Below are 26,370 nucleotides of genomic sequence, written 5' to 3'. Positions count from 1 at the left end.
GGCAGGAATACCTCCTGATTAAGCATTATGTATAGTCACATTTTGAAACTAATATGTTTAAGTTATTTGCTTTTTCCCTGGGGTTTGTATTGTAATCTAAAGAGAGCGCTGATGGTACAATAATTAAGTACTGGGCTACTAACCAAAAGTTCAGCGGTTCAAATCTGCCAACCGCTTGGTGACAGAAAGATGCGGCAATCTGCTTCCGTAAAGATTTACAATCTTGGAAAGTACGGGGCAGTTTGACTCTGTCCAGAAGGTCACTATGAGTCAGAGTCTACTCAGCAGCAGTGGTTTCAGTTATTATAATGTATGTGTCACTGACCTGTACAGCTAAAACTTGCAATCAATTACTGAGTGGCAGCTGATACAAGGAAATGAGACCTTCAAACAATAATTGTTGTTTCATGCTATTGAGTCAGTTCCAACTCACAGTGACCCTGTATATGGTTTCCAAGGAGCAGTTAGTGAGCTTGAACCACGGCGTTGTGGTTCAAATAATAATTATCCCCTCCAAATGGGAAGCAGAGCATCAGAGCTGCAGCATCAGAAGAAAATATGTCAGTGGAATGAGATTACCAATATGAAATGATTCTCAGACATGAGGACTGATGATGTTTGTTTCAGTAACAATGAAACTTGCTTTATATTGCTTCTGAAAATTAAAGTTTAGACACCTTTTGATAAAGTTGTCACACCATTAGGATAGGACACTTATCTGGTTCAGAATATTGGGTAAGCTCTGAGAAGTTTCCCAAACTTGATCCTTATTGCATTGGGATGGCAGCATATCTGCAGAACTCTGAATTATAATGTTGTTGTTATGTGCCATGGAGTCGGTTCTGACCCATAGAGACTCGGTACAGGGTTTCCAAGGCTGTAAATCTTTACAGGAGCAGAAAGCCTCATCTTTCTCCCACGGAACAACTGGTCGATTTGAACTGATGACCTTGTGGTTCGCAACCCGATTCGTAACCACTATGCTGTCTAAAGCCCATACAGGGAATGTTGGTGGCATAGTGGGATACGCATTGGGCTACTAACCTCAAGGTCAGCAATCGGAATCCACCAGGTGCTCTGAGGAAGAAAAATGAGTCTTTCTGCTCCTATAAAGATTTATAGCCGCAGGAAACCCTCGGGTAGCTTAAGGAAACAACTTAATGGAAAACAACCACCACCACTACCAAAGTCTCCAATGTGAAACCCTTAATTTATGGGAAATTTAATGGAGACAGGGAGTCCTGGTGTGGCACTGTGGATTAATGCTCCAGACTGCAAAATTGCCTGAACTGCAAGATTGACAGTTCAAGCTCACCAGCTGCTCCTCTGAAACCCTATACAGGGACACTATGGGTCGGAACTGACTTGACAGCACTTAACAACAACAACAAATGGAGACAGAAGTGTATTTTCACTGAACCCTGTCATCTGGGTAGTTTAAATAGATTTTGGATGATAAAAACAACTTTTTAGAAACAGTAAAAATTAAGACTTAATCCTTGTGATAATCACTCTCTAATTAAATGTTAGGCTATGAGATTTCATATATACGAGTATCAGCATTTCCTTCTCTCAGTATACCAAGGTCATAACTTCAGTGGCTAATCATACGAGACTGATAAAGTTCATATCACAGTGTGCTTTTGCTTGTCAGTATTCTCACATTATTAATACAATGATGAGAATGCTCTTTGTTCTAGTAACATTTTAATAGATAACTTTATTATACTATGCCTCCTAGTCATGAAGCATTTTAAAGATTATGATAAAGAAGTACCTTGGATTTTCTGAGTAGAAATGCTGGTCTCTTCATAAGAAAATAGATTTGAAGCATAAAGAAACAAATGAATGTCGGCACTCTATAGCTTCATTTTGCTGTCTAAATATGTGTCCTTTAATTAGATTTGAAATTATTATATTAATAGCCCTCTTTTAATTCCTTCAAGAAACACATATTAGAATACTTCCATTATTAATTTATGAAGTAAAATAGATTTTATAGTTTAGATCTTATTCTTCTAACAAAGTTTCTATATTACTGCTTCTATAAATTTTAGAATATATTGTTGTCATTATGTGCTATTGAATTGGTTCCAACTCATAGTGACCCTGTATAGGATTTCTGAGGCTGTAAATCTTTGTGCAAGCAGAAACCCTTGTGTTTCTCTGGCTTCGAATGTATAGAATGAAATTAAAAGTTTAAGAAAAAAATCACTCATCATTTTTGAAATTATACTTTAATTAGCAATTTGATCTATTTCAGTAAAATATTGAATGCTGTTTACCAAAATCTTTTACTGAAAAGATTTATAGAACTACTTAAGTCTTTTGAATTAAATTTTAGAAGATGGTCTTTAGATAGTTTAACTCTCATCTAGCAGCACAAGCAATTTCTAAAACTCAACAAGAAGAAAATACTAGAAAAAAATCATTAGTTTAATGTTGACATTAGTTATACAGCCAACAAGTTAAGATTCAATATGAAGAGCCATTAGTCTTTAAACCATCCATATCCACAGATGAAAGATTGCTGGCAGTGCTTTGCTGAAGAAATTGAAAGAAGAAAGCAGACATACCATATTTTGTCATTTATAGTCACCGTTTTCTGGTAATTATTTAGGAGAAGGAAACGCTGTTGTATTTTTTTTTAAAGACATCTACTTATGTAGCAACAAATAATCTGCATAAACATGTTAGTGTGTGTGCACAAGGGTTATGTGATGGTGGAGGAGTAATTTATGTTGAAGAAACATAGATGACACTTTGAATCACTTAAGTAGCATCGTAAGATATACCATAAAGCTTAGTGTTTTCTCAGCACATTCTTTAGGACCTTTTAGACCTCTCATTTCTAATTTTGGTGTTGGGGTCTTTCAGAGCCCATTGCGAATATTTCACAACCTGAAAGATGTGGGATTTCTCCAGGTGAAAGTGATCAGAGCAGAAGGGCTGATGGCTGCTGACGTCACAGGTAAGAAACAATGCAATTTTCTTCTAGCATATATCAATCAGAATGCAAGTTCCATACCATCCAATAATCTCACTTTGCATTTTATCCTATTTGATCATCGAAGTAAATAATTTAAATATAAAAGTTAAGAGTTGATCTTATAAAGACTTGCTAATCCTTCCATTTTTATACTGTCACTGCTTTAATAAGGCCCGGTAATATATTTTAAATAAACAATAATAAGCAAAGTAACTTTTTATTGTTGACTTCTCCAGGACTCAGTCAGTATAGTGGAGTATCTTTTTTTCAGGCTTTCTCTTGTCAGCATTTTAGAGTAATGTTATGACATCATCTTCCTGAAGACACTATTATGTTCCCTCAGATTATATCATAGCATCACACTTGTAACTCAGGCATACATGAAATCTGTATGCATAGCTCACCAAAACGCTTAGATGAATCATACTCAATAACGAGATATGAACTCTTGGTATTTGGATTGCTGACCGAATTCTTTAGCTATTCAAATTACTTAATGCTACCAAGAATTAATTCTGGATTGAAACTAATCATCTAAATTGTTCCAAATGTTTCAAAATTAATCTTAGCTCTTTGTGTACTTAATTTAAATCTCCCTAATCTGGATATTGCTGTTGCTATCTAGGTTAAAGGAGCTCTGGTAGCGTAGTGGTTATGAATCAGGCTGCGAACCGCAAGGTCAGCAGTTCGAAACTACCAGTGTTCCGTGGGAGAAAGATGAGGCTTTCTGCTCCCGTAAAGATTTACAGCTTCAGAAACTCTGTACAGGGTCGCTATGAGTTGGAACCGACTCCATGGCACACAACAACAACAACAATGGTAGGTTAACAAATGGCCTGATGGTTCAGTGTCCAGCATTAAGTCTTTTTTTGTGTTTTGATCTTTTTTTTAAACATCTTGTAACTAAGTGACCATTCATTTATTGTTTAATTTCATGATGATATAGATATATTTATAACATTCCTTAAATTACCCATCTTAAGATGGAACATAAATATGACTGACTTGACTGATTTTTGTATGGATTTCTGCATATCTGAAATAAATGATCCACTTATTATTTGTGACATAGGCTTACTCTTGCTAGCATTCAGCAAAATGACCCTGAAGAAGTTATAGACTTATTTGGAGGGAAGAAATCCACTTTTTCTACTATCTGAGTGTTTGAAAATGCATTACATAATTGTTATGCCCTTCTTTGAACTCACTGAACAAAATCAAAACCAAACTAAAAGATGGCCTGCTTATAATTAAAATAACAAATGTTTGCCCCCAAATGACAATAGTTTTCTATTTTTCTATTTGCATATGATCAAGTGAGTATTTACTGTGTGTTAAAAGCAAAACATTTGAGAGTATATAGTTTCTTTAAAGAGATAATTATCAACTCATTTGTAACCAAGAACATAAAAAACTGTCAAATATTCTTTCAAAATAGGCATGCCTAAAAGTGGTGAGAGATACGATAGTTATCTTTTTTGCATATATGCTGGCTTGACACTTTATACTAAATAGTTCCTTTTAGATTTATTCGTTTTCTTCTTTTTAAAAAATAAATATTTCTGGTATGGTTATAGTAGAATTAATATGGGAATAATAATTTTATTTAAAAATACAAATGCCATTTACTTCAAAAGCTTAAATACCTGTCCATTTCACACGTTGAATGCAATTATGTAAGTTTGTCTTCTCTTGAAGAGAAGCTGTCATGGCTTCATGAATATGCAAACTATGTTAACCCAGTTGGCCTATATGCCATTATGGAAGTTAAAGTACATGTTCTGGTGAGGCTGGAAAAAAATAAAGATATTTCTTTCCTAATGGTTCTATGTAAATGAATGTGAATAACAATAGCCTTTTCTCTAAAGATACAAGGAGATAACATTTTGATTTGGTAAAATGAACATTAATTTGGGGTATACTAAATAAATTCTTCATTTTTTTTTCTTGCACTTCATTTTAGGAATATAAATCTAATGATTCCTCATTTCAAGTTGACCTTATAATCTAATACACTTGGAACTGAACAAGAGAGATGTTGAATAAGCGAATAATTCCATCTTTGACCTTGCTCACTCTTGAACCTTTTGTGATCTTTCTGTCATTTGTTTTGGTGGCAAAAATTGAGGGTCATATCTTTAACTCAGAAATGTCTAACTATACCACCAACTTTTAAAATAATTTTTACTTCTGCAAAGGTTATAGTTATATCCTGACTCCTTCTGGTCTATTGTTATTAGATCTGGGGCACAAATAAGCTCTCTGTATACTTATCTCTTACTTTTTCAAAGAAGCACTTTAAAAATGTGATAGTCCTATGTGTAGATAACTATAGTCAAGCTCGACAAGATATTAAGCAACAGTTTGAAAAAGAGAATTGAGTGAATGGTGTGCTGTCTTCAAATTAACATCTACTTAGGAATGAATATTGTAGATATAGAGGGAAATTTTTTAATCACTGATAACTGCCTCTGCAAAGCCAAGAATATTTTCTGACCTGGTATAAAGGAGGTTGGCTATTATGACAAAATATTTGGCTGACTTCAGAAAACTTTATTCTAGGCAAGTTTAAGAAGACAAACTTACATGTGGCCAACAGTGCTCTATTTTAAAAATATTTTTTGATGATCTGAGCATAAAGTAATAAGTTAAACTTTCATAGTTTAAGCCGAGATTTTAAAATTATAATATACCATCATTAACCATCGAGAAAGATTCTATAATCTTTTAAGTAGCCATCAATCTCTTACCGCAGTTATAAAGAATTTTTCCCTTTCAAAATGTAAAAATTTTCTTTTGTTAGAATACATTCATTGAGAAACATTGTGATACAGTATTAACTCTGTGTGAATAAAGAGCAGTTGAGACTCTCTTTGAATGAGTGAGTATAAAGCACAAATTACTTTTTAATGAAACCCTCAATTCTTTCTCTTTCCACAAAAAGCCTATAGCCTTGTTCAGCTGAACACTACTACAGTAGGTCACTTCAGTTAAGCTCCTAATAAACTGTTGATAGTGGAGGGTAGTTTTTTCTTCAGTCTCAATAGACCAGTGTTGGACAGTGCACTTCAAATCATTAAGGTTAATACAGATTTTAAAAAGAGATTAACTCTGGTGGTTAAGACCTCCATTTACAACTCCCACACATACACATGCATTGAGAGAGCCACAGAGTGGATTGAAATTTCAGTCAAATTGTGGACAGCCTTTCACAGCCTGAGAAATTGGCACTCTGGTTTTAAAAGTTGGTCAGCAAAATTTTTCATGAGAGGAAAAATCTTGAGTAACGGAAAAATACTGCTCAGTACAACTCACTTACCTTTTGACTAACCAGTGAAAAGGTTAATGTTTCTCTTCACTGCCAAAGCAAAACTAAAGATTGTCTGGCTCTGTGTTCACTAGACGAGATTCCCTCTACCATTAAATCAAGTGTTTCTGGAACTGGATAGATTGTGAGGAGAGAAATACCAAAGGGGGAGTGGGCTTTTTTTTTTTTTTTTTTGGTGGTGGGAAATAGTTCATGTTGGAAATTGTCTTTTCTAGCTTCTAATTATCCTTTTCCTTGGGCAAGGCCTAATTTCTGCTTTCAACAAAACATTTAAAGTCTTCTATATTGAGTGAGCCTTTCTTTGCTGAGTATTTAGACCTGGTCTATTGGTTCTTTCAAGTACTAAGAGAAGAAAGAGAATAGACTTCTTCTCCTCAGCCCCTCCCCTTCATTTTCCCCTGGGTTGTTTTTTTGAGTTCCTGAGGAAGAGGTCAGAGCCTCCCCAGAGAGACCAGCCACTCAGTTTCAGAAACAGTGATATGGGAGAACTGTGAAACCCGTTCAAAGGATGCCCTACCTATTCACTGTATTAAAAGGTACACTCCTATATAACTTCTCCACCCCAGGTGAATTGATCTCTCAAATTAACGCTCCATCTCTTTCAGAAGACAGAGGAGAGAGGGAGCAGATTTTACAATTAACAGATACCGTCACTGACATGGTCCCATTAAATGAGCATGTCTTTTTCTCAAGTTTACACTTGCAACTCACCAGCCCTGCAGTGTAGAAACCTACTAGTTATTAAGAGAGCTGTTTACTACCCCTCTATTTGCATAGACTTTCCCCATGTTTTTCTCTAGGAAAACTGTCTTCATTGTTGGAAAATATTTAAGTAACAAAACAGCAGAAAAAGACATGATACAGTTTTGTTTTGTTTTTTATCAGCTTCCGTGAGAGTCTTATTATCTTAAGAAATAACAGTTAGCAGCTCAGATTCATTAGCAGAGCTAAATTTAAGCCCCATTTGACAGGCTGCCTAGAAAACATTTTGTTTTGCTGTCTGTGGGCTTTAATTAAGATGTGTTCAATTTCAATCCTCTTCAGTCTACCCGCCCCCTCCCCACTTGCTGTGTCACAGACCGGCGATCAGACACTTTTAGATGGTCCAGCCCATGACTTTGACCTTCTGCGCAGTCCGGCGTTCCCTGGGGAACCGTTCAACTCATGAGGTCTGATTTCACACTTCCAGGATGCCTCAGCTCTCTTAACAATGACAGGGAGACAAAGCCCTTTAGAGCAGGCCGCATGGGGACTTGTTTAAATTGGAAACCAGAGAGGAGTCAAGGAACAAGGTTATGGGCTACAGAATAGTTCTTTTAATAAAGAGCTCACAGCTCTGGCTCAGCTCAAAGAGGTCTACCTCTGTACAATTAATTGAGCCATTTATCTAGAGCATCTTAGGCCTCTACTTTCTCACAGAATTGCGTGGTAAATATCAGCTAAGAAGCAAATGAGATATGCATGAAATGAATTTTAACACTTTGATTACTGTGCCTCCAGTCTTCATTAAAAGTAAATTTATTTGTATTTCTGACCTCATTATCAGTAGGCTGCCTGCATTTTTATTGGTTCCTGTGATTTCCAGCTTGAGAGTGTCATGAAGGTGTATTTTATAGAGAGGTTTGGATTTATTATTCTTGGTATTTTTCCCTAGTCAAAGAGAAAATGAAAAGGCAGCTGAACAGAAAAAGGCATATCTGTCCTTTGAAACTTTTACACATAGTTAGAGAAATACCAAGCACTTATATATGACATAGACAAGATACTGTCCCTTGAAAGAATTAGTGTTTAGTGGGTTTACCTTAGATAATTAAGGTATATGGAATTACTGTTTTCAGTGTCCTCAGAACACAATATCTCTATGGAAAGAAGTAGCCAAATTATATCTTTTATCGTTTGACTTTTTTAATAGCATGTGATTTTAATTGCCATCAACATATTTAATAGAATTGATGATATCTGATAGACATAGTCTTAGATTTTATGATCATTACTTAAAACATATGCTAGAAGAAGAGAAAATATATACCCCTTAAATACTATGTAGTTCCACTGATAGTGGGAATTTTGCATATTTCCACATTATCAAGAATAAAACAGTTTACCAAATAAGACTGTTATATGCTGTTGCCATCCTTAATCTCTTAACTCTTAATATCTTAAAATTATATTGCCTTAGAAACCCTGTACAGGGTCGCTATGAATAGGAATTGACTCAACGGCCCTTACCAACAACAACAATCAAAACTCATAATATTTGCATACAACGTATTTTTAAATTTCCCAGTGTCTCTATTTCTGTTATGTGACTTGATATTTTTTATACTCTTTTAATAATTAAACATATGGAAGATTATTAATCAGCTAGTATACTTTGGGAAGAAATGTATCCAATTTCTAATGCACATAAATGTTCAATACCTGAATCATAATATATCTAGTATAGAAAACAATTTTACACAATGTATGATAAATACCTTAATACTATATAAATCTCTTTTTTAATAATGAAATTAAACCAATAAAGGCATCACACAAAAATAAGACAAATTATTGACCTTCATTCTTTTATAACTGAAAAGCTCACATAAAAATAAAAGTTCTTCCCTTTTAGTAATTCCATTTAAAACATGAAATCAGATTCTAATTATAGAAGTATTAAAATGTCCTTCTAAAACCAAACAGTTCATGCAAATATTTCGAAAAGAGGAATGAAATTTTATTTAGCAGACGTTCTGGCAAGCTCTGAGACTGAACCAGTGTTTTATAGGAATTACAGAAATCATGTGTGATTCATATGCAGGTCACATGGTCAGAAGATACTGCTTTGGAAGAATAGGTGGAATGACAAAAGAGATTAATAATTGGGTTTGATATGCTCTAGAGGTGAAGAACTATGAGCTGAGAAAATGGTGGTCTTACTATCAGTGGGAAATGAGGGAAAGAGAAATACTATAAAATACTTAATTGGGTTCTGTGAAACTAAGATTACAAAATGATCCTTTGAGTAAAGAAACAGCGAATTGCTGCTTTGGCTTGAAGGACTAGCTCCAGAATTTCACTGAGTGCTTAAAGAAATACTTTCAGATGCTAGGATCTTAGTTTAAAATTAAGCTATCAATTATTTTTTGTTGTATTATAATATAGTTGTATAAATAAGCAATTCATTTTTTATAATAATGCATCAGGAAGATTCTACAGACAGACAAGATATGAATTTAACTAGGCTTCTGAAGAAAATCTTACTGTGAGGGTATTTGGATTGTTTGATAATATAGTATATGGAGTCTCTGGGTAGAGAAAACAGTTAACATGTTCATCCAAAGGCTAACTGAAAGGTTGAAGGTTCAAGTCTACCCAAAAGATTCTTATAAGAAGGTCCTGGTGGTCTTCTTCCAAATAATCAGTCACTGAAAACTCCATGGAGCGTAGTTCTATCTGATACACATGAGGTCCATATGAGTTGGAATGGACTCAAGACAACTGGTTAGTTAGTTAGATTATGACAGTATAGTTAGACTCACAAATGACTGAATAGTGAAATCCAATGAGTTATTTTTAAAGGATTCATTTCAATGGTGATCCCAAGTGGAGGAATTCAGGGTTCTGCTGTGGTCTAACCTTTTTAACATATTTTCTTATGACTTTGAGGAGATAATTGATGGTTACCTTACCAGACTTGTTTAGGAGGCAAAGTTAATTCTTTTTATGGGATAGGAAGGGAGGCAGAGAGGGAAGAAGGAAAAAGGAAGGAAAGAAAAAGAATAGGCTTAGTTTACAAGTAAAAAGCAAATGTCATACCAGGATACACATCAAGATGCTTAGCTTTAACAATGTTGTTGTTGTTAAGTGCCATCAAGTCAGTTCTGATTCATAGTAATATTGTGCAGGGTTTCCAAGGAGCAGATGGTGAGTTTGAACCACCAACCCTGCAATTCAATCTGACCTTGAGGTCCAGTGCATTACCTTAATAGCATCACACCAGCTTTAACAATAGAAAATAAGAAAAAAACAAAAAAAGCTGTGAGGTTTGAGTTGAGTTCAAGCTTCAGGAGAGTACACATGTCAATGTTCTTGTATGAAAAAAAAAAGTGAAGTGATCATCAACTTGCACTGAAAAATGTGGAGAAAGGAAGATGTTGAGTGGATATGGTTTCTTCAGTCAAATATCCAAAGACCTGTCATTGGAACACTGAAGGTAGGAGCTGGTGAGGGGGAATAGGTAAAGGCTAAGGTTCAGATCCAGAGAAAAGACTTCTTTCTAGAACATTTAATTGGAAAGAGAATATTATTCAAAATTAAATAGGTCACAAAATTTTTGGTTCAAAAGGTTGTATAAATTAAGTTTCCACTACTGTCATTTTGTTGTACTATGGTATCTTGTGTGTTGCTATAATGCTGAAAGCTATGTATGCATCATTATTTAAAATACCAGCACCAGCAGGGTCACTCACGGTGGATGGACAGATTTCAGAGGAACTTCCAAACTAAGACTGACTACGAAGAAGGATTTAATAAACAACTTTTGAAAAAAAATGGCCTGCAAAAATCTTGCAAATAGCAGTGAAACATTGTCTGATATACTGCTGAAGAGGAGGCCTTGGAGTTGGAAGGCATTCAAAAAAGAAGCTGCCTCCTCATAGTAGAATTGACCTTCATGACTTGGATGGAGTAAAGCTTTCAGGGCCTTCATTTACTGATGTGGCACAATTCAAAATGAGAAAAAATAATTGCAAGCATCTTTTAATAATAAGGACAACGTACAGAGTCTCAATATGGATAAATGGGAATTTATCAGAAACTAAATGGCACACAGGAAGATCGATGGCCTAGACGTGGTTATCATTGGTTGCTATTGTTGTTAAGTGCCGTTGAGTCGTTTCCGACCCATAGCGACCCTGTACAGGGTTTCCGAGGCTGTAAATCTCTACGGGAGCAGAACACCTCGTCTTTCTCCCGCAGAGCGGCTGGTAATTTCGAGCTGCTGGCATTAAGGTTCGCAGCCTGATTCGTAACCACTACGCTACCATAGCACCATCAGTAGTTACCATCAAGTCAGTTCTAACTCATAGTAATCCTATACACAACAGATTGAAACACTGCCCGGCCCTGTATCATCCTCGCAATTGTTTGAGCCCATTGTTGCGGCCATGGCGTCAGTCGATCTCATTAGAGTCTTTTCCTTTTCACTGAACCTCCTCTTAACCAGGGGTCGGTACTTCCTGACAACATATCCACAGTGGGAGAGAAGATCACCACCTCCGTTTATAAGGAGTATTCTGGTCGTACTTCTTCAAAGACAGATTTGTTTGTTCTTTGGAAGTTTATGGCACTTTCAATATTTTTCTCCAACACCATAATTCAAATGCATAGATTATTCTATGATCTGCCTTAATTCATGGTTCAGCGTTCACATTTATATAAAGCAATTGAAAATTTACTGGCTTAGGTCAGGAGCACCTTAGTTCTCAAAGTAAAATCTTTCCTTTTAACCCTTTAAAGGTCTTGTGCAACATATTTGCCTAATGAAACATGTGATTTTATTTCTTGACTGCTCCTTTCATGAGTGTTGATTGTAGATCCAAGCAAAATGAAATCTTTGACAACGTCAGTCTCTTCTCCATTTATCATGATGCTATTTTGTTTTCTTTATATTGAGGTGCAATCCATAATGAAGGATGTAGTAGTCATCAGTAGACATTTTAAATCCACTTCCAGTAGGCAAGATTGTATCATCTGCATATTGTAGATTGTTAATGAGTCTTCCTCCAATCCTGATGCCATGTTCTTCTTCATATAATCTAAATTCTCAGATTATTTGCTCAGCATACAGATATAATAAGTATGGTGAAAGGATACAATCCTGGTGTACATCTTTCCTAATTTTAAACCATCATGGCCCCTTTGTTCTGTTCAATCACCTGCTTCTTGGTCTTTGTACAAATTAGCATACTTAAGTGCCAGAGAATTCCCATTCTTCGCAATGTTATCCATAGTATGTTATGACCCACACTGTTGAATCCCTTGGCATAGTCAATGACACACAAGTAAATACCTTTCTGGTATTCTTTGCTTTCAGCCAAGATCCATCTGTAGTCAGCAATCATCTCCCTAGTTCCAAATCCTCTTCTGAATCTGACTTGAATTTCTGGCAGCTCCCTGTTGTACTTCTATAACATAGAAATTAGTGATCTGAAATGGACTTATACTGGCCATTTTAAATCAGACATGCTAGGAATGACAAATTGAAAAGGAATAGTATGACATTCATCATCAAAAAGAACGTTTCAAGATTAACCTTGAAGTACAACATTGTCAATGATATAATAATATCCATATGCATACAAGGAAGATACATTAATGGGATATTCAAATTTATACACCATCCAATAATTCCAGGGATTAAGAAATTGATTAATTTTACCAACTTCTGCAGTCTGAAACTGATCAAGCATGCAATTAAGATGCATTGATAATTACTATTAATTGGGATGTGAAAGCTGTAAAGAAAGAAAAAGGATCAGAAGTTGGAAAGTGTGACCCCAGTGATAGAAACTATACAGGATATTGCAGGATAGAATTTTGCAAATACCAATGGCTTACTTATTACAAATACTTTTTTTCAACAATCAAAACAGCTAATATACAAATGGAACTCACTGGATGGAATATACTAGATTCAGTTGACTTCATCTATGGAAAGAAACAATGGAGAAACCCAATATCATCAGTGGGAACAAAGCCAAGAGCTGACTACAGAACCAACCATTAATTGCTCACATGCACATTCAAGTTGAAGCTAAAGAAAATTAAAACAAGTCCAAAGAAATCAAAGTATGACCTAAAGTATATCCCACCTAAATTTAGAGACCATCTGAAGAATAGGTGTGATGCATTGAACACCAATGACCAAAAACCAAACAAGTTGTTTTTAGTCAAGGACATCATAAATGAAGAAAGTGAAAAATCACTTGAAAGATAATAAATAAAGAGAAGGAAAAAATGGATGTCAGAAGATATTCTTGAATGTAGAATAGCTAACAAAAATATAAGAAATGATGAAGTAAAAGAATTACACAGAAGTCAAAGGGCAGCTGAGTAGACAAAGTAAAGTATTATAATGAAATGTGCAAAGACCTGGAGTAAGAAAACTCAAAGGGAGGAACGCACTTGGCATTTCTCATGATGAAAGAACTGAAGAAAAAATTTAAGCCTCAAATTGTGATATTAAAGGATCTTATAAGGAGTCCTGCTGTGGTGCTCTGGGCTAATGCGTCAGACTGCAAAGTCATTTGAACTGCAAAATTGATGGTTCAAGCTCACCAACTGTTCCTTGGAAACCCTATACTGGGTTGCTATGGGTCAGAATTGACTCGACAGCACTTAACAACACCAACAATAGACAAAATATAAGGAGCTCTGGTAGCATAGTGGTTTTGAGTTGAACTGCTAATCCCAAGATCAGCAGATCAAAACTACCAGCTGTTCTGTGGGAGAAAGATGAGGCTTTCTGCTCCTGTAAAGATTTACATCCTCGGAAACCCTATACAGGGTTGCTGTGAGTCAGATCCGACTCCACGGCACACCATCACCACCATAGACAAAATATTGAACAATTCAGGAAATATCAAAAGGAGATTGAAGGAATGCACAGAGTCACAGGCCCCTCCAAAATTGATCAATGTTTAACCATTTCAGAAGTTAGCATACAATCAAGAACTGATGGTATTGACAAAAGAAAGCCAGGCTGCATGGAAGGTATTGGTGAAAAACCAAACTCCAGGAATTGACAGAATATCAATTAAGAGGATTCAGCAAACAGATGCAAAGCTGGAAGCACTGACTTACTTATGCCAGTAAATCTCAAAGACAGCTAGTTACCTGCCAACTGAATGAAAGAATCCATATTTGTGTCCATTTAGGAGAAAGAAAGGATTCCTGGTTTGATCAGCACTGAACTGCTAACCACAAGGCTGGTGGATCAAACCCACCAGTTAGTCCTTGGATATCCTATATGGGGTCAGTGTGTGTCAGAACTAGCTCGACAGCACTTAACAACAAGGAGAAAGGCAATCCAGCAGAATGCAGAAATTATCAAACAAAAATATTAATATTACACAGAAGTAAAATTTTGCTACAAATTATTTTAAAGTGGTTGCCACAGAGCATTGGTAGGTAACTGCCAGAAATTCAAGCAAGATTTAGAAGAGGGATTTTGTTGCTAGTGTCAGATGAACTGGACCTTGATTGAAAGAGAATACCAAAAGATGTTTGTGTTTTATTGACTATGAAAAGCCATTCGATTGTTTGGGTTATAACAAATTATGAATAACTTCATGAAAAATGAGAACTCCAGAACTTGTGCTTATGTGGAGCCTGAGCATAGACCAAGAGACAGTCATTAGAACAGAGCAAGGGAATAATGTGTGGTTTAAAACCAGGAAAAGTATGTGTTGCGGTTGCATCCTTTCACCATGTTTGTTCAAGCTATATGTTGAGCTAGACTATATGAATAAGAACGTGGCATCAAGATTGAAGGAAAACTTGTTAACAACCTATGATATACAGAAGACACAACCTTACTTGTTGAAAGTGAAGAAGACTTAAAGCACTTACTGATGAAGATTAAAGACTACAGTCTTCAACATGGATTATACTTCAGCAAAAAGAAAACAAAATTCCTCACAAATGGGCCAATGATCAACATCATGAGAAATAGAGAAAAGATAGAAATTTTCATTTTACTTGGATCAGCAATCAATAACTTTGGAAGCAACTGTCAAGAAATCTAGAAATATTGCTTTGGGCAAATCTGCAAAAACCTCCTTGAAATGTTGAAAACTAAGATACACCTGACCCAAGCCACAGCATTTTCAATTTTCTCATATTCTTGTGAAAACTGGATAATAGACAAAGAAGACCAAAGAAAAATCAATACATTTGAATTATGGTGTTCATGAAGAATATTGGATCTAACACAGACTGCCAGAAAACTGAACAATAGGTCTTTAGATGTTTACATATTTATAATACAGTCAGATTATTCTTTAGAAGGCAAGATTGTGAGATTTATATTCTTTGGCGATATTATTAGGAGGGACGAGTCTCTAAGAAGCACATCATGCTGGGTTAAGTAGAGAGTCATGAAACATTGGAAGATCCTCACTGAGGTGGATTGGCACAGAGACTAACTACAATGGGCTCAGACATGACAATGATTGTGAGAATGGTGCAGCACCTGATAGTGTTTCATTCTGTTGTAAACAAGGTCACTAAGAATTGGAATCGACTTGGCAGCACCTAAAAACATCAACAACAGCAAATGAAGTTTTTAGAGATTAAAACTAAAGCCATATGACATAACCAAGGAATTGCTCCTCCTACCACACTAGCAAGTTGGGCAGACACTGTGACAACTTCTTCTACTGCTCCTACTTACAATCTGCACCAGCAAAATGAACATATGTTCTCACTTAATTGAATTCAAGTTTCAAATCTTGGGCAAGCACATCTGATTGTCACTGTTATTGTTGTGTGCCATCAAGTTGGTTCTAACTAATAGCAACACTGTATAGGATTTCCGAGAACAGCTGGTGGGTTTCAGCTGATGACCTTGTGCTTACCTTTTACCTACAGGTGTGCTGATCTGTGGTTAGTAGTTCAGTGCTTACCCTACAGCATCACACCAGGTGTCTAACATCTGAGTTGTTGTGGTGGTGTTAAGTGCTGTCAAGTTGATTCTGACCCATAGCGACCCTACATAGTGTTTCTGAGGAGTGACTGGTGAGTTCGAACCACTGACCTTGCAGTTAAAACTGACTTAGCAGTCCAGCACATTACCACACAGCAGATTAATCCACAGCAACCTAAATCACATCTGAAACCATTGTGGTTGTTGTTATTGTTAAGTGCCATCAAGTCAGTTTCAACTCATAGAGATCCTATGTAGGGTTCTTGAGGAGCAGCTGGTGGGTTTGGACTGCTGACCTTATCGTTCAAACCGACCTTGCGGTTGAATACTTATCCTACAGTGCCATACCAGGACTTCATGAGAGCAATCTAGATCACACATGCAACTCTGATTGTAAGAGAGTCTAGGAATAGCATTTTGTCTTCCAATTCTGTATAGAAAAGACACAAAAATGGAGTTAAAGTAGGAAGTCATCCACAGTATGCAGAACAGAAAGGTAACAGGCATCACACCACACCATTACTCATTACTTGTACATGCCATATGCTTTGCCCCCACTTTACATGCGTTATTTTATTTAGAGTTTTATATTATTACAAAAGGAAAATCATAAAATAGATAAAAGATCCAAAGAAATAACTTTGTATGCAACATAAAGAAGCATTTTTCAAAAAGTTATAATTGCCACAAAATAGATGGCAATATCTCTTTGGTGGTGGTAGCTTTACCATCACTGGAGCTGTTGAAGCAGAACTTCAAGGAACCACCTGGCTTCACTCACTCTTTGGGAAGCTTTTGGACTTGGCCTCAAAGGTATCTGTTCAGCCTTCAGACTCTTAGATCCTAAGTAGGTATCAAAATGACTTAGAAACTCCTTAAGAAGTAGATATTTGAACCTCAAGGTCAGCAGTTCAAAACTACCAGCTTTACTGTGGGAGAAAGATGAGGCTTTCTGCTCCCATAAAGATTTACAGCCTCAGAAACCCTGTACAGGGTCGCTATGAGTCGGAACTGACTCCACGGCGCATAACAACAACAACACTTTTTAGAAATAAAAATGCAAAGGGACAAATATAATTCTGAAGTTAAAAGTTGACAAAACTCCAATGGTATGACTGTTGTTGTTGTTGTTGTTGTTTGGGGCCATTGAGTCGGTTCTGACCCATAGCGACCCTGTACAGGGTTTCCAAGGAATGGTTGGTGAGCTTGAACCGCTAACCTTGCCATTGAAACCGACTTTTCAGTCCAGCACCTTAAGTCACAACGCCACATCAAGACCCCATGGTATGACTCGTTGTTGTTAAGTGCTGTTGAGTCAGTTCTGACCCATAGCAACCCTGTATAGGGTTTCCAAGGAGCATCTGATGAGCTTGAACCACCGACCTTGTGGTTCAAATGACTTTGTAGTCCAGCACATTAGCCCACAGTGACAGGACTAGATACTAGTTATGGTATGACTAGTAACTATAAAAAGCAAATAAATGCAAAGGTTTAGTCACCCAATCCAATGCTTAATTTTTTTTTAAGCCGAACAATTTTTTTGAAAATACAATGGCTTCAGTCAGGTTAGTTCAGGCTTTAGTCCTCAAACTGACATCTTTGCTCAACACTTTAAAGAGGTCTTCTGCAGCTCATATGACCAATGTAATACGTATTTTGATTTTTTAACTGCTGCTTCCATGAGTGCTGATAGTTGATTCAAGCAAAATGAAGTCTTTGACAACTTCAATCTTTTCTCCATTTTTGTCAACCCCCAAATCCTTTTAATGTCTCCATTCTTCTAACTACCCCTGCAAATCAGGCAGAATGATTCCAAATGGTGAAAAGTATTCTTAAGATCGTGCAGGTTATTCATGACTCCTCCCTGTGTAGGGTCAGTCTTTCCACATAAATAGGTGCTGAACTTTCTGTGTGCCAGGCACAGTGTTGCTAGTCTTAGCAGCCATCGGGTCGGCCCCCAATTCATGGTAACTCCAGGCATGATGGAGTGAAATGCTGTCTGGTCCTGCACCATCCCCATGAGCAGTTGTGAACTGGACCTTTGTGATCCACTGCAGTTTTCATTGGCTGATTTTCAGAAGTAGATTGCCAGACCTTTCTTCATAGTCTACCTTAGTCTGGAAGCTTTGCTGATACCTGTTCAGCATCACAGAAACCTCCACTGACAGACAGGTGGTATCTGGCCATGGGGTTCATTGGCTGAGAATTGAGCCGGGACTCCTGCATTGTTGTTGTTGTTATGTGCTGTGGAGTCGGTTCTGACTCATAGCGACCCTGTACCGGATTTCCGAGGCTATAAATCTTTACTGGAGCAGAAAGCCTCATCTTTCTCCCACAGAACAGCTGCTTTCAATGTACTTTCATATCTGTGTTCCAACACTGTGAAGCTTTATATAATATGGTTGTTTTTCTTTGGCCCAGTGCTAAGGATTTTTGCTTTCTTACATTGAGGTGCAACCCATACTGAAAGCTGTGGTCTTTGATCTTCATCAGTATTTTAACTCCTCTTCTCTTTCAGCAAGCAAGGTTGTATCATCTGCATATCGTAGATTCTTAATGAGTCTTCCTCCAATCCTGATGCCACGTTTTTCTTCATATAATCCAGCTTTTCAGATTATTTGCTCAGCATACAGGTTGAATAAGTATGGTGAAGAATACAACCCTGCACACACCTTTCTAAATTTTAAACATTCAATGTCCCCTTGTTCTGTTTGAACGACTTCCTCTTGGTCTATGTACAGGTTCCTCATGAGCACAATTAAGTGTTCCAGAAAACTCATACTTCACAATGTTGTCCACAGTTTATCATGAGCCACACAATAAGCCCTTGTGTAGCCAATAAATACCTGACCCATGGTATTTTCAGTAGCCCCATATGCATATGAAAGTTGGATAGTGAATAAAGAAGACCGTAGAAGAATTGATGTATTATTTGTTATGGTGCTGGAGGAGAATATTGAAAGTGCCATGGGCTACCAAAAGAACCAATAGATCTGTGTTGGAAGAAGTGCAGCCAGAGTGCTCCTTGGAAGCCAGGATGGCCAGACTTCGTTTCTCATATTTCAGACATAGTGTCAGGGGGGACCAATCCCTAGAGAAGGATATCATGTATGGTAAAGTGAAGGATCAGAGAAAAGGTGGAAGACCCCCAGCTGATGGATTGGCACAGTGGCAGCATCAATGGGCTCAAATGTAGCAACAATTGTAAGTTTGGCCCAAGACCAGGCAGGATTTCATTCTGTTGTGCATAGGGTCGCTATGAGTTGGTACTGACTTGATGGCACCTAACAACAAAAACAAAACAATTTTATGCCACAGCAAAAGATCTATCTAGCTAATGAGTTTATTTGTAAGGAAGATTGTCTAAAATTTCATGCTTTCCTGCAGAGGGATCTAACTTAATACGTGTTTACTTTAGGTCCTAAATATCTAAGAGGGCTCACAAAAGCAAGTTAACACATTTTTATACTCATTTCAGACCAAACACTTTTTGTGTTTAAGCTTGTAACAAGTTACTTGCATAAAATTTCGATATTAAATGTGGATCAAAACAAATGCTTTTGTCATAAATTTTCCAGGCTCTAAACACATAGGTATATTTTCTCATTTTAAAGATCCCATAATTCCCTCTACATTCTTTCTCAGTTTCTTATTTGCCCTGTGTTATATCCCTTTCTTCTGTCATAAATATCTAGCGCCTTATTATACATTGTTGATATTGTTGTTAAGTGCTGTTGAGTTGGTTCCAACTCTTAGCAATGCTGTATAGGGTTTCTGAGGAGCAGCAGGTGGGTTTGAACTGCTGACCTGTGGTTAACAGTCCAATGCTTATCCTACAATGTCACACCAGAAGTCCATGTATTAAGATGGCTTCATTCTAAGACTCAAGATTGCATCTAATCACTCACAATCATAAATTTTCTTTTGCATCTAGTTCTACATCACTAATTTATCCCAAATAAACTCATATTTATCCTGCACTTGATCCATTTCCATTACTCTTAGTCATGGTTCTCAAAGTATGGTCCAGGAACCTCTGGGATCCCCAGAGATCTGTGAAGTCAAAATTATTTGCATAATAGTACAAAGATGCCATTTGCCTTCTTTATTCTCACTGACCACAAATGTAAACTGAAATTTTTTCTAAAGGTCACATGACCTTTGATCAACCTACTGGTAGCATGTGATGAATTTATTATTTGTTAATGAATTTATGAATATTTTTTTATTTTATTTTAAATTTAATTTTAAATTTCTAAAATGTTAGATATTGATAGATGCTAAGGTAAGTCAAAAGCATTGCTACTAAGGTTCCAGTTCACACATATTTGGGTTTATTCCAAATAAAATGTACTTAAGCATGTCTCTGCAATCGTGAATGGCTTCAGAAAAGTTCTTTTGATAATACACTTAATCATAATCTTGTTAGCTTTCCAAAAAAAAAAAAAAAAAGTGCAACCAAAACAGTGGCTTCTAAGCAGATCTAATGGGCCAGTTAAATTCAAGGTAAAGTGGTCAGCTTAGAAGGTAATGGAGACTGTTTTTTTAGGATTCCCAACGGCTAATTTTAATAGATTCCTGATGTAGCACTGTAGGATAAGCACTGGATGTCAGTGTTCAAGTCCACCAGTTGCTCCTCAGAAACCCTATAAAAGGTTGCTATGAATCTGAACCCACTTGAAAGCCCTTAACAACAGTCTTCATAAATATTATCAAAGGATGATCACAGGATCTTATTAGAAAGAGGTTTTAAGGAAATTAAAAACCTTTGGTGAGAAAAAATCAGGAAAGTTGGCCAAGGAATTTCTTTTTTTCCCATTACAATAATGCACATACTCATTTTCAAGGGTAGAAGCGTGTCCTATGAGAATTGATTTGGAAAACTTACCCATCCACTTTACAGGCCTGTTCTAACCCCTTCAGACTTCTTTTTGTCTTCAAAACTCTAGAAACATTTAAAAGGAACACAATTTGAGTCCCTCAAGGGTGTCAAAACTGTTGTTTTGATGTGGTATAAATCAAAGAGTGCAGAATTTTTCTGGAAAGTTTAGAGACATGAAACATTGCTTTCAGAAGTGTAGAGATCTGAATGGAGGCTATATTGAGAAACAATAACTTCCAATTTTGATGTTTTTGTTTAATAAAGGTTTCTATGATTTTACAGCAATACTTTTGATGTATATAACCCACATAAACAAAAGCTCAATAATGTTTAAGAGTTCCTAAGACTCAAATGGAGTCCTGGTATGGTACTGTAGGATAAGCCCTTGACTGCTAACCCACCAGCTACTCCTCATAAACCCTATAAAAATTTGCTTTGAGTCAAAACTGACTCGATGGCACTTAACAGAAACAGCAATAGCAAGACTAAAATGCTTAAGAATTGCTTCTGTATTACAATAATTCTTAGTGGTCCAGAGTGAGGATGAGGGGGTGGGAAGCATTAATGTTCCCTTGGGTGTTTTAAGGATTTGTGGGGAAGTTTTCATTGTCATAATGGTTGTGGAGCACCGTTATTGTTTGGTGACTGGAGGATCAGGATGTAAAATGTCCTATAAAACATTATACAATATTGTTGTCATTGTTAAGTCCTAAGTGCTACACCACAAAATTAAAATGACCCCATGTATTGCATGACTAAATGTGAGCATTTATATAGATCTAAATTATGTTTTGCTTATCTCATCCCAGATTGCATCCTAAAATGCATATTTCTTACTCAAGCCTTTCCAATGGCTATTATTTTGCAAAATAAATACCAAAGGCCTTGGGATGACCACCAAGGTCAGTTCATGGTCAGTCTCCCTTTCTCTGACATTGACTATGCACTTTGCCTTAGTCTCGGGGGACTTTACTCTAGCTCTTCCCTCTGTCTGGAACATTTTCCCCAGATATCAACTTATCTGACCCCCTCACCGCCTTCATTTCTTTGCTCCAACCTGACCTTCTCAATGAGGTCTCCTCTGATCACCCTAATTAAATCTATATACTGGGCCCCTCCCCACCCACCTTCAAGTCCTTCTCCTGCTCTTTTGTGTGTATATTCCATTAGTGCAGATCACTCCCTGATTCACTATATGGTGATGATTGTATGCCATAGAGTCAGTTCTGACTCATAACAACCTTGTATAGGGCTTCCAAGGCTGTAAATCTTTAAGAAAGCAGCAAGTCTCATTTTTCTCCCTCAGAGCGATTGCTGCATTCAAACTGCTGACCTTGATGTTAGCAGTCCAATTCTTAATCTACTACACCACCAGGGCTCCCTGTAACATGCTATATTGTTGTTGTTGTTAGGTGCCATTGAGTCAGTACTGACTCATAGTGACCCTATGCACAACAGAATGTAACACTGCCCGGTCCTGGGCTAACCTTACAATTGTTGCCACGCTTGAGCCCATTGATGCTGCCACTTTGCCAATCCATCTCACTGGGGGTCTTCCTCTTTTTCTCTGACCCTCCACCTTACCAAACATGATATCCTTCTCCAGCAACTGCTCCCTGCTGATAACATGTCTGAAGTGTGACAGACAGAGTTTGGCCATCTTGGCCTCCAAGGAGCGCTCTAGCTGCACTTCTTCCAAAACAGATTTGGCAGCCCATGGCACTTTCAATATTCTCCTCCAACACCATAACTCAAATGCATCAATTCTTCTATAGTCTTCCTTAGTCACTGTCCAGCTTTCGAATGCTTATGAGGTTATTGAAAATACCATGGTTTGGGTCAGGTGCACCTTAGTCCTCAAGCTGACATCTTTGCTCTTCAACACTTTAAAAAGGTCTTGTGCAGCAGATTTGCCCAATGCAATACATCGTTTGATTTCTTGACTGGTGCTTCCATGAGTGTTGGCAGTTGATCCAAGAAGAATGAAGTCCTTAACCATTTCAATGTTTTCTTCATTGATAAGAATGTTGTTTATTGGTCCAGTGGTGAGAATTTTTGTTTTTGTTACATTGAGATGTAACCCATATTGAAGGCTGTGCTCTTTGATCTTCATCAGTATTTTAAGTACTCTTCACTTTCAGCAAGCAAAGTTGTTAATAGTCTTCCTCCAATTCTGATGCCACATTTTTCTTCATATTTCCCAGCTTTTCAGATTATTTGCTCAGCATACAGGTTGAATAATTTACTTATTATTTATGTTCAATGTTTATTCTCTTTTTCTCTCTCCTGTCCACAAGCTGTAAGCTCCCAGAGAGAGCAGAGACTCTTTTCTTTTATATTCAATGGTCTGGCACATAGTAGGCATTCAGTAAGTATTTGTTATATAAGTCCATGTAACAAACCCTTTTTAAAGCCTCCCTCCCCCCACTGACCCATAATTATAGAGGTAAAGGCATTCTATTAAATGTGAAAGCATGGGTAAGTTTTATTTTATTTCAGGATGGCAAAGAGGGCATGATAAAATGCTTGATATGAAAAATATGCACTTTTATCTAGTGGGATGAGAGCCGCAACTCTAGGATGTCAATTTTCCTGCCACATTGAAACCTACCTCATGACTTAGTGAGAAAAAAGAAGCCTATTATTACTCAGTCCCAGAAGTAACCCAGTGGGAACCTAGTGAAGAGTGTCAATTAATGACATTCTACCAATCAGATGTTTAAAGTATGTTTAGGTCAGTTGATGAATAAGGCAAAGGTCAAAGCCCCATCTCCAATGATACAGGGAGGGCTGGAGAATGCTGCCAACATACGTTGCCTTTTTTTCTGATGCACCCTATGGAATTACCTCAAAAACAACATTGTTTTATGTTATGATTAAAAAATTCCAGTTTGTAGAAAAGACAGATGGCAACTTTGATTATTGAAAAAAAAAATAATAAAGATTATAATAATAAACCTAAGAGCTTAATTTTTGCAAGATAGGACACAAATAAATGACCCCCCTGACTATGAATTGCTTTCCATGCCATTGAGTGCCTTATCTGTTTACAGAGATATGGTAACAAAGTGGTGGTCATTGGGTTTCCCCGACACACATGCACACACAGTTTTATAGCACTTCCAGCAAACGGGCTTCTGGTTAGCAGCAAAATGGCCCTGGACAAAGTCCACCATTGATGGATCAGGATTACCTCTCTATCTGAGAATAAGAATATCTTTCAGTATCTTTTGAGTGACTTTAATGCTCAGACCAGTAATTTACACACTCTGAGGTTGTCCAGTTGCCCACAAAACAGGAAGTGAGAAAGCAGGAGTGGTGTAGGCCTTCCCACAATTCCTTATCAACATGTCAAAGAGCCAGGGCTAAGCAGGAGACAGAATTATTCAGTTCATGCATCACACTTAATCCTCTGTGCCATTTTGAAGATTGCTAGAAAAAATGCCCATAGGAGACAAGATTGGTGTTTGTTTTTATTGAAGTAGGAATGATTTTTCACCAAAAGAAGAATTAAGGTTATCAGACATATGTTTTAAATTCTGTTATAGATTTAATTTTATGCGCTAGGATAAAAGTATCCAATTTTCATTCCTTCAAGAGATTTGTCCTATAAAAACCCATAGAAAATCCATTCAACCTAGCTTTGATGACTTGATGATCAGATCTCAACTAAAGGAAGATTTAAAAAAAAAAATTTTTTTTTTTTTTATAAAGGAAACATGTGTAAATTGCTACAATGTGATGAATGTGGTCTATACTTATGGATGTAGTAGCTCAAAATAACAACTGAGAGGGAAGGAGTCTTAACATCAAGGAACAATCCTATCCCCTCTGTATACAGGGTTGTTGACTACCTAAAATGGGGGCGGGGGGGACTATAAAGCACAAAGTGACTGGCTTACAAATTTTCAAAAGGGACTTTAGTTTCAGAGTGTTGACTACCTAAAATGGGGGGTGGGAGGGAAGGTGGAACCTCACTGCATAGAGATGGGGATAAGATTCTTATGAGTCAATAGTGAGTAATTGTGATCATGATTAATTGTAACTGTCACAACTGTAAAGGTAGAAGTTTTGTAACAAAAAGGGAGGAGTAGTTAAACTTACAGTCCAGAAACAGAGGACCCTAGGCCCATCAAGGGAGAAGAGCACAAGTGGAATGTGGGACTCTATCCAGAGAAGCAGCAACACCAGAGACAGCCGCAGAGATGATGACATGGAGAGTAGAGCAGCTGAGGACTCTAGACTCATGGAAAGAGAAGGGCTGTTTGCTGGAAGCCAGGAGGCAGATTTGCAGGATGTGCCCTTTGGTTGTTTAAATAATTATATATACCTGAGTGTTTCTGTGTGCATCCAAAAAAAAAAAAAAAAAAAAAAACCAACAACAGAGGGAAAAGAAGCAAATACTGTTGAATGATGATGCTTGGAGGAGATTGTAATCATTGCAATGAATCGATGAGTGTAAAACAAATATTCTCCCATGTAAACTATTGCTCAATTCACAATAAAAACTTTTTAAAAAAATGCATAAGGAAAAAAAAATGCCCTTAGCATTTAACAGATTACAGATAAATATTTCAGTCCTAATCTGTAACTTGGAGTTCTGGTGTGACGCGTTAGGATAAAGCATTGGACTGTAAGGTCCATTGGAGCCACAAGGTCGGTGGTTCAAACTCACCAGCTGCTCCTTGGAAACCCCATACAGGATCTGTATGAGTCAGAACCGACTCAATAGCACTTAACAATACAACAACAATCTGCAGTAATGAAATAACATCATATTTGTAAGTGTCTTTTCTCTAGTAGTTATGAAATTTATTCAGGGTTTTATGTTATAGAGATTCTATTAAAGAGATACACATGTAGATTTAAGCTGAATATTCTTGATCATAGGAACCCTAATGGTGCAAATGGTTAAGGGCTCTCCTGCTAACTGAAAGCTTGATAGTTCATACCCACCCAGCAGCTCCATGGGAGAAAGAACTGGTGATCTACGTCCATAGAGATTATAGCCAAGAAATCCTATAGGTAGTTCTGCTCTGCCAAATAAGGTTACTGTGAGGCAGAATCAACTCGATGGCACCTAGTAACAACATTCTTGATCATAAATTGTTAAAGTCCTTTTTATGTGGTTGTCTTTCACCCCTAACAATGGTTTCGATGGAGATATACATTCATCATAGATCATCAGTTACCTCCACTGTGCAATCTTCTCTTCCTTCCCCCTGACCCATTCATCATTCCCATGTTGTTGTTGTTGTTGTTAGGTGCCATTGAGTTGGTACCGACTCATAGCGACTTTATGCACAGCATAATGAAACACTGCCCGATCCTGGGCCAACCTCACAATTGTTGCCACACTTGAGTCCATTGATGCTGCCACTTTGCCAGTCCATCTCGCTGGGGGTCTTCCCCTTTTTCTCTGACCCTCCACCTTACCAAACATGATATCCTTTTCCAGTGACTGCTCCCTCCTGACAATA

At 37.1% G+C, this 26,370-nt stretch overlaps 1 protein-coding gene across 1 annotated transcript in view; it reads left to right on the top strand.

Annotated features, from left to right (window-relative positions):
- The window catches only part of MCTP1 (multiple C2 domains, transmembrane 1), a 956,699-nt gene that overhangs the window by 667,924 nt on the left and 262,405 nt on the right, over window positions 1–26,370 (top strand). Inside the window, exon 12 of the mRNA XM_006867878.1 lies at window positions 2,878–2,971. Coding sequence (XP_006867940.1) covers window positions 2,878–2,971 — 94 coding nt within the window. The remainder of the gene's footprint in view (window positions 1–2,877; window positions 2,972–26,370) is intronic.

This window comes from Chrysochloris asiatica, unplaced genomic scaffold (assembly GCF_000296735.1).
Source record: "Chrysochloris asiatica unplaced genomic scaffold, ChrAsi1.0 scaffold00111, whole genome shotgun sequence".
Lineage (NCBI taxonomy): Eukaryota > Metazoa > Chordata > Mammalia > Afrosoricida > Chrysochloridae > Chrysochloris > Chrysochloris asiatica.
This window is presented reverse-complemented; position numbering and strand designations above follow the sequence as displayed.